Source organism: Erythranthe guttata, chromosome 14, assembly GCF_056151865.1.
Source record: "Erythranthe guttata isolate IM_541 chromosome 14, IM_541, whole genome shotgun sequence".
NCBI lineage: Eukaryota > Viridiplantae > Streptophyta > Magnoliopsida > Lamiales > Phrymaceae > Erythranthe > Erythranthe guttata.
Genome location: NC_142546.1, coordinates 9,939,923 through 9,950,028, shown reverse-complemented (window position 1 = coordinate 9,950,028; position 10,106 = coordinate 9,939,923). Strand labels below are relative to the sequence as shown.

General features: G+C 36.2%; 2 protein-coding genes across 2 annotated transcripts; both read right to left on the bottom strand.

The window, feature by feature from the left end:
- Positions 1-514, bottom strand: LOC105954558 (SKP1-like protein 13). Its single transcript, XM_088812683.1, has 2 exons — positions 292-514; positions 1-227 (listed from the first exon to the last, which is right to left on the bottom strand). The coding sequence occupies exons 1-2, from the start codon at positions 512-514 to the stop codon at positions 1-3; spliced, it is 450 nt and encodes a 149-aa protein (XP_088668809.1).
- A 7,214-nt stretch (positions 515-7,728) lies between these two features.
- Positions 7,729-8,751, bottom strand: LOC105955380 (uncharacterized). Its single transcript, XM_088814303.1, has 3 exons — positions 8,640-8,751; positions 8,477-8,561; positions 7,729-8,202 (listed from the first exon to the last, which is right to left on the bottom strand). The coding sequence occupies exons 1-3, from the start codon at positions 8,708-8,710 to the stop codon at positions 7,798-7,800; spliced, it is 561 nt and encodes a 186-aa protein (XP_088670429.1). The 5' UTR covers positions 8,711-8,751; the 3' UTR covers positions 7,729-7,797.
- Positions 8,752-10,106: the final 1,355 nt, after the last annotated feature.

Sequence of the window (10,106 nt, the reverse complement as noted above, 5' to 3'; positions counted from 1 at the left end):
TCAATCCTCATCAGATTCAACACCTTCTTCGTGGGCCCACCGGTGCTCCCGCCTAACCGCCTCTTCCTCCTCCGGCGTATAATCATTTTCAATGCCAAAAAGTTTCCTCACCGTCCCCACTCTTTTATTCATTATAAATTTAGCAATATTTGTGGTGGACGCATCTTGTAATTCCTTAATATTGAGGTAGTTGGCCGCATTGACAATGTCGAGGAGGGAATTAAATTCTTTGTCCGAAAAACATTCTGTGTCGAACTCGTCTTTCTCTTTCTCAGAGGAAGGATCAAGTACGTAGTGCTGCGTGTTTCTTGAGGTATGTAATAACCCACGACAGGGTTTCTGCGTCGACTTCTTCGAGCGGGATAACGCCACCTGCGCAGCCGTCTTCCACCATGTTCTTGATTGTGACCGATAAAACGACGACAATTTCGGGGACCTCAAATACTTCTCCGTTGTAGCTTTTTAGTGTTATTATTGTTTCGGGTTTGTTGTCGTTTTCTTGAGGAGATGCCATGAATTAATCAAATCGTAGGTTTTTTCTTATTAGGAAGATAAAAAAAAAAAAAAAATATGCGATGAAGAAGAAAGTTGTGCTAGCTATGTGTGTTATTTACAGGGATTGTTTGGGTAGTTAGTTTTGTGATTGGATTAGGAAAACATGTGGAGTATTTACGAATTACATGCACTAGGATAAAATAAAAGTTATTTTTCCTTTTTTTATTTAGTTAAAGAACACCATCGTTACATCAGAAGAAATATATTAAAATATATTATTTAATTATTCAATGAATCTTTTGATGCATGGTGATCAACCATGTTTGGGTGATGGAGCATGAGCATGGTGGTGGCCTTGTTTAGGAGCATGTGCATGAGCGTGGTGGTGGTGGGGAGCGGGAGCATGAGCGTGGTGGTTGCCGCCTTCGTGGTGGTGGTGGGGAGCATGTGCATGGGCATAACTATCAGCGATATGACCATGGTGGTGGCTTGGTTTAGGAGCATGAGCATGAGCGTGGTGGTGGGGGGGAGCATGAACATGGTGGTTTCCGCCTTGGTGGTGGTGGGGGGGAGCATGAACATGGTGGTTGCCGCCTTGATGGTGGTGGGGGGGAGCATGAACATGGTGGTTGCCGCCTTCGTGGTGGTGGTGGGGCGCATGTGCGTGGTGGTTATGAGCCGGTGAAGCATGGCCGGCGTGGTGGTTGTGGGGAGCATGTGCGTGGTGGTTATGAGCCGGTGAAGCATGGCCGCCGGCGTGGTGGTGGTGAGGAGCATGTGCGTGGCGGTTATGAGGCGGCGAAGCATGGCCGGTGGAGCGGTGGTGTTTAAACAGCTCTTCCTCATCTACGCTTCGAGCGAGAGAAGGTGTGAGCAGGACCAGAAGACCTAGGACCAACATAAGAGAATTGAACAATTTCGACATTTTTTCAAAGTTTTTTTTCTTTTAACTTCTTTTTCTTTTTTTTGATGCAATGTGAGAATTATAACTTGGGCAAATATATATAGGGATGAAGGATTTGTGGAAATTAAAGTTGAGAGTATTGCATTTGCTCAATATTTGCCTTGATTAATATATGACAATCTTGAATTATTAAATGTTCATACAAATTCGGCCTTTCCAATAATTTGAGGTTATTAAAATTAATGATGACATACATCTCTATTGCATCAGTATTTGAGTCCCGAATCCATTACTAATAAATATGAAGGCTCCGTTTGATAGAATTAAGTGCTTAATGTTGAATGCTGAATAAATGTCTGAATGGGTAAGAGCTGTGTCTGATTGCTGAATAATTAAGTTCATTTGATAACTGAATATCAGTAACGTCTGAATATTATAATTTTCCTGATATAACCTTGTATAATTCTGAAACATTATTAGTACTTAAATTTGATTAGAATATATGAATAAACATACTTTTTAAGCATGATCTACTTAATCAGTAAATTATAAAAATTTAACGGACATTACATATCTTGATATAAACTTATAATATCTAACATAGACAAAATATAAATTTCAAATTTCAGATTCAAACAACTAATAAAAATAAAAGTCATAAATAAAAGCAGAGAAAATATAAAAATACATTAAAGTCATTAAAATTGGCTCAAAAATATTAATCCCTAAAATTAACGTGAAAAAAATTAATAAATTCTAATTGGTCCTGGTCCCTCCAGGCATCAATCGGGTTGATATTTCATCGCGCACATTTGCCATGTATTGCATATCTTCGTCCCCCCACCATGGTCCAGTAGTTGTACCATCATTCACAAGGTTTTGCTCATCCTCATTCGTACCATCAAATGACATATTAGGTTGATCAAATCACTTAAACGCTCTCTCCTTATAAAATTATGAACCACAAAACAAGCAATCACTATATTTCTCTGCACATTAAACGAAAAAGGGGCCATTTTTTTTGTAAAATTGGAAATCTTTTCTTCAGAACTCCATAAGCTCGTTCGATGATATTCCTTAGTTGAGCATGAGCATGGTTAAATCTTTCTTCTAAGTTAAAGGACGCCTACGACGATAATCTCCTAACAATATCGTACATTACGATATGGAACCATAAATCCTCTAGTATGTGTATATGCAGCATCACAAAGATAGTATTTACCTGTAACCATTATAAATATAAACTAGTATCAAAATTTAACGTATAAATATTAAGAATTTAGTTTGAATTTAAAGTAATACCAGGTGGAGGCCATGGAAACCCGTTTCTTGGATCAGCAACTGTATCCGTTAAGACTCTTGAATCATGTGTTACCCCTTCCCAGCCTGCCCAAACGAACGTAAAAAACATATTAAAGTCGCATATTCCTAAAATATTTTGATAACATTCTCCCTTTCCTTTACCCCTATACATAGTCTGTTGTGAAATTGGAATAATGGCAGGTATTAATGTTCCATCAAGTGCACCAACTGTTCCCTACATTTAAATAAAATAAAAAATTATGCAAACGTTAGATACTTACAAATCTAAAGCAATAAAATAATGACAAAAAAATATACAATATACAAAAATATCTACCTTAAAAATGCGGTTTAATCTCCTAAAACTTGCTGAAATGTTTGGATTTGGATCAAATGTTGTGGGTACTATTACCTCCCTTGCCATATTCATCATTGCACGCAACACTTCGTGAAAACACGCATGAACTGTTTGTGAAGAATGTTGAAATCTACGCTTCACCACACGAAGACGCTTACTATGCCCAACAATCTGCAAGAACATTGTCATTTTTTCTTCTACAGATATATGTTTACTATCATGTAGTCACCCTCTTTGTCTAAAATGTATGCTTAAATGAATATACGCAATACGAGACATGCGCATTAAATCCATACATTGTTTGTCATGACACAGAGAATAGCTCTAACGTGTAAGCATGACCCGACAATGTTGAATTGTTATCTATATATCTTGGTACATGCATTAAATGTCTCGGTCAAATTTGTTTGTACCAATAGATCATCATCAATATCATAATCTCATAAATTTTCATATTTAACCTGTTAACAGAAATGAATAATACATTAAATATTTGAGAATCAACATTTCTTAAGCACATAATTAAATCATAAAGATAATTCAACTCACAAGGCAAATATAAAATAAAGTCTATCATTATTAAATACCAAAAAACGCAAAGTTCATAACTATTGTACGAAAATTAAAACAAATTCATTAAAAGTAAATACTACTGAAGTCTTAAAATTAATCTACATAAGTCCTTGCAAGTTAAAATTCAAATCCCATGTTTTGTCCAATTCTTTTAATCCATGCTTTCAGAACACCCACATTATCCTTAGGAAACACCATCCAAGCTTCTCTATGTCCCGCACAACTACCAAATATCACAACAACAGAGACATAAAAGATGTCTTCTTTATCCCCTCCAAGTTCATCTAATTTAGTAATGCAATCTGTAACTGACGGTCCACTATTATTTTTTATCATAAACTTCAAAGCAGCTGACATCTCTTCTACTAAATTATTATCACTAGATGAAGGTTGGATCTTTTTCTTTTTCTTTTAGGTTTTTCTCCTCGTGAGTGATGGTTGGAATCATTACTCTGAGTGTCTGTGGCAGGGACAAAATTTTCATCTTCATCACCAAATAAAATATCTTCTATGTCATATTGTTCCGCATTTCGAACAGTTGAAGAAAATGAGCTAGTACAAGGATTTGGATCTTGGGAACTAGGTCCCCAAGAATGAATCCCTGTAGCAGTGGTTCCATCAAATAGTGCTCTACAAAGGTCAGGATACGGTAAGGGGGCAAGTCTTAAACTCCTTGTCTTAGGATGAGCCTGTAATTAGATATGAAATAATAATTCTTAATATAGTGGAATAGTTAATGAAAATTACTGAGATAACACACTGAAGAACTTAAACACTAGACCTTTATATACTCTGTTCACTCATCCTTTGTCATGTTGATGGTGTTGGTCGCATGATTGTAAATATTGCTTGTTTTCATAGTTAACGGTAACCAAACTTGATACTTTTGTTTTAAGTAGTCGTATCTATTCTTCATTTGTCTTTGAGAAACCACAAAGTTATAATTTTTCTTGAGAGTATCCATAATCTTTTTCCAAGATTCAGCCTTAAGGCTTCCTCCTTCCCTGCCATTTAGAGCAACTTCTTGGATACACGCTTCGAGAAAACATTTATCTACTTCAGTATTGTTCCATCTGACTCTATTATTTTCCTCTGATTCTTCCATCCCTATACTCATAGATATTTATGCGCAAAAGGAAAATTTAAACCAATATACAGTATCACATATCATTACTACAAACAACCGACAAACTACCAACAAACAAGAAAAAGGTGAATAGACAAACTACCGACAAACAAGAAAATTTAAACCAATAGACAGTATTCACTCTTGAATTATAAGAGTTCAATTTTTTTATCATCCTAATTAAATAAAAGGTGAATAGACAAAAATAATTTGCATTATAATGAACCCAAATTTTTTAATGAAAGAAAAAGATGTGTACGCTAATAAAGCTATTGTGGGAGCATCCTGTTGTAGTCAAGCATGCTGCTTTCGTTTTTTTTTTTTTTTTTTTGGGAATGTTTTTCTTAAAGACGTTGATGGGTGATGCAATTAAAAATAATAATTAATATATCCTATTTGATCACTAATCTCTTCAATCAATATTCTAATCTTCGGCCTTCTCCTAAAGAAAAGAAAATTAAAATTTTATCTTCCCTCACTCATTCCCCATATCGGAGTGCACGTTAGCACTTAGCAGGTAATAATTAAATAAAAAATAGTTGAATTACTTTAATCTGAAGTACATAGAATTCAATAGGAAATCAACTCTTTCAAGAAAACTCACAGTTGAGGTTTTTGTGAAAATTTCGATCACTCTCATAATTCTCACCAACTATTTCTCTAAAATTTACCTATTATTAATAGAGGATAAGGAATCTATGTAGTCCATGTACTATGGATTTAAAAACATAATTAACATATATAAAAATTCAAGAATATAAAGGTTTATTCAGAAGGAAATTGATGAAGAAGAGAGATATAACCTACCGGTCTGAACAATTTTCGTTCAATAGTTTTTGATGTGCTTCACTGTCGTCGCCCCCAGCAGATTGTTGATGGAGATGGAGAGAAAAAATATCGTGTTATGAGGTAGGGTAAATATTTAAATAGTTATTTAAGAATAAAAGAGTCCAATATTCGTTCAGATATTCCTCTTACCGAATAAGCGGCAAATTTTCGGCTGAATCGTAAAGAGATTAGTGGACCGATTCAGAGATGGTTACCAAATGGACTTAACGGCAAATCTACTGACCGAATCAACATAGGACTCATTAAGAGGTCCATTAAGTGCAATCAAACGGGCCCTAAGACTATGACAACCACACGGCATGTAAAAAGCTCTTGGATTTTGATCAAGTAATCGTTTTTGTACACCTCTTTGTTTCCCTTTCATATTAGACCCATTATCGTAACCTTGACCCCTAATATCATTGATGTCTAGTTCAAGAGTTTTGAGTACCTCCTTGAGTTCACTAAAAATCCCAAGTCATGTTGTGTCATCCACCTTTAAAAACTCCAAGAAGAACTCTTCAACTTTTATTGGGCTTACAGTAACATCTACACATCGTATGACGAGAGTCATTGCTCTTTATGGCTTACATCTGGCGTACAATCAAGTATAACAGAGAAGTATTTCGCCTTTGTTATTCTTTCCACAATGACACTTTTAACTTCACTTGCCAATAAATGAATCAATTCATTTTGAATCTTGCTACCGAGATAATGATAATGAATCTGACGTGTTTGAACTCTTCGAACATGCTCTTGCATAATAGGATCAAATATAGCAATAATTTCAATGAATTTCAAAAAAATTCCATTTCCATCTTCATGGAGAATTTCACTGTCCCCTCGAAATGCCAAGTTCTGTTGGGCAAGAGTTCGCACAAGGGCAATTATCCTTATCAATACTTGTTGCCAATAATCTTTCTCGCTGTTGATTTGTTCTTGTAAACTTTTATCAATCGTTTCATTCTTTTTCAATCTCACCTCCAATTCGATCCACTTGCTCATACAAATAATATGTCTGTTCCTCCCTTCGTGACTCTTTATCCTTCTTGTAAGATTTTTCCAATCTTTAAGACCAACGGTTGCTAAATGAGTCTTGTTTCCCTCTTGTTTGAACAATTTGCAGCAAAAACAGAATATTTTATCCACTGTCTTCGAATAAACTAACCACTTTCTCTCATGCTTTTCCCCATTTGGTAATTGTCGGACATAATGTACATTGGAGAAATGTCTATATATAAGAATCGTCAAGAGGGTACTCAAAATCAACATCCACATCCTTGATGGACCTCGTTCTACTATCAAGTCTATCATCTTTCGGTCAAGTTTGTCCCAATTGGTTGGATCATTCAACTTCAAACTTACTTGCTCATTGTTGATATGTTCAACAACCGGATCATTCTCATTCCCAACACACGTAGTCTTCAATTCGTTTTCTTGGTTAACTTCTGCACTCGGATCTTCCAGCTTTGCTGTCTCATTACCATTTTCATCCTCGTCCAGTGCTTCTTCGACTGTTTATGTATCTTCATCTTGGCGTTTGCTACCAAAAAACTTATGAAGATCTCTAATTTCATCATCAAAATTGACATGGTGACTGGTGAATAAAAAGTTAATAGCAAATTAGCAATCCACGGATTTGGTGGCTTATGCAGAATGGGCTCTATAGTAACTAGAAACAAGAAAAATTAGATAATTTCACTAAAAAGCAAAATAAAAGAGAGTAATAAAATATTACCTGGAAGAAAATTTATGGTGTTTCAAGGAGTCTAGTCTGACTATTGGACTTGGAGGCTTGCAGCAGAATTGCTTGGAAGGGGAAGGTTCCAATTAGACGAGGGATTTGCAAAATTTGGGGTTTAGGGATTCCAATTAGGTGAGGGATTTGCAAAATTTGGGATTTGCAAATTTTGTGAAGAGTGCAAAGTATCGCAGGGAATTTCCGTAGGGCGTAGACTAGTAAGCAATAAGTAGTGAGTTTTATTTTAGGAACAAAATAATTAACAAAAATAATATAAATTTAATATGGGCAAATTACCAAAACCCCCTCTGAGGTAAGCCTAAATAACGAAAATCCCCCCCACGTTCTCGTAATTACGAAAACCCCCCTTGACTAACGGTTGATCCAATTTTTTTAATCGAAAACCTGAAATGTCTATTATATCCTTCTGTTAAATATGTGAAAATAAAAGAAAAAAGCTGAAAAATAAATTATTTTGAGGGTGGAGATTTTGCTGAGCTCCGGCGGGAGTTTTCCGGTGAGTTGCTTCTTGAAGAGGATGAGCGATTCGAGTTTCGTGAGGTTGCTGAGTTGTTTAGGGATTTGGCCGGAGATATTTGCGTCGGAAATCTCAGATTCCCCAGCTCCGGCGGTATTGCGCCGCCGAGGAAATTTCCGGCGAGGTGGATGAACTCGAGCGATTTGAACGAGCCGTACTCCGGCGGGATTGGACCGCTGAAGTAGCTTCCGGCGAAATTCAGCACTTTGCCGGTAGGTTTCCGGCGAAGCTGTTGCTGAACCAAGCGGACAATACCTCCGTTTCCTTTGCCGATAACTTGAACTGCATCGAAGTCGGCTAAGCTCAACTGGTTATCCGATGGCTGTATTAACGCCGGCTGAAAGGTGAAACGAGCGTATCATCAAATTAAAATGCTACTACTTAATAAGCCCTAATAAACGCAGTTTTGTTTGCCGAATCGTCGAACTCGAAACTAAGAAAAACACTTCAAAAATTGCATCTCAAACACACAAACATGAAACAACAATGCAAACAGATAAAAATCATAAAGGCTCAACAGTGATAAAATCGCATCGAAATACCCACACGAACACATAAAAATCGACACAGGAAAATAGGTAAATTAATTAATTAATAAATAAAACTCATACAGCTTCGGTTTCAGCTTGGGAGACGATCCGAACTCCATCCCTGTTAACCAAGAGATCACCATCCTTAAATGTACCCGAACCAGTCCTGGACACACACACACACACACAATATTAATTAAAGATCCAAATCACAATTTAAAAGAAAAAAAAAAAGAGGAATTACAGGAATTTAGAGATGTCGTCGGGTGGAGGGAGAGAGAGCTTGAGATTAGGTGCTAAGGAACCTTTCTTCATTTTCACTTTTTTCTGGGATTCTGTATTGTTTGTTAGACTGCACCGAAACCCGGTCCAAGAATTGGTATTACAATTACCCCTAAGGGTAATTTCGTGTATAAGGGCAAAATTGGTATTATCGGAGGAATATTCGGGAGAATCAAAAAGATTCTATCGAGTTTAACACCGTTAGAGCGATGTCTGCATACCTCAGGGGGTTTTTCGTAATTACGAGAACGTGGGGGGGATTTTCGTTATTTAGACTTACCTCAGGGGGGTTTTGGTAATTTGCCCAATTTAATATTTAGGGGCCCCGAGATTAAGGTAATTATAAAAATAGCCAAAAAACTTTGCTTTTAGATTTATTTTAGAATTGAGGTTTTAAATTTACTGAATTTTCTTCCAATTAAGAATGGCCATTCACGACAAATAGCAAACTCCCTCTGATCGAATTTTTTAATAAATAAAAAGGATAAAAGTTTGGTATACTATAACCTTCTCAATTGGAGAATTTAATTGCTTGGATGATTTCGTGAGTGAAGTAGATGAAGAAATGGAAAAGAAGAGGCACGGCTGCTCAATAAATAACCTAGGCTTGATTAATTATTGTATATATATATATATATATATATATATATATATATATATATATATCAGTTTTATGGGAGTTTTATGGGGCAGGTCGCGCGGGTCGCGGGTTTTTATTGTCAAACCCGCAAACCGAGCCATACCAGGCGAGTGTCCATATTATCAAACTACCGGCAATAATTTAATAGGTAAACCTTGCGGGTTTCGGGCTGGTCGGCTCAGGTTGGGCGGGTGGGTCGGGTCCGACGGGTTTATGTTAACCCATAGAAACGATGTTATAAAAAATAAACACTTAAAATTTTAATAGTAATATGCCTATTTTGAATATTTAGCTTATATGTGATATTGTTTGGGGTTTATTGCATTTACCACCCATGTGTTTACTCTTATTGGTAAAAAAATCCCCGTGGTATAAATATTATAAAAAAAAAGTTGTAATTTAATTATATAAGTAATCTAATTAAAACGTACTATTCAGGAGTGATAGGGGCAAATTCTGCTTGGGCCTAAATAATTATACTTTGGGCTTGTGAGTCTTTGGACCTCCGGAATAACAAGGTTCCAGAAGAGGGAATCTACTTAAAAACAAAAAAGACGGCTGGGAAAAGATGTCGATAATAAAGCATTAGGGTCCATTTGATATACACCCCTCATATGGAAAATATATAGGGATAGGTCCCACCCCTAAAATTTTTCCTTGTAGATACCACTGTGAGGCAAAAGTACTATTGTGCTCTTATGTTCAATTTTCACACAACTGCATTCAACATTTTGACCAACTATATTTAACATTTTTGACATGCATTATTTTTTTTACTGCATATATCAT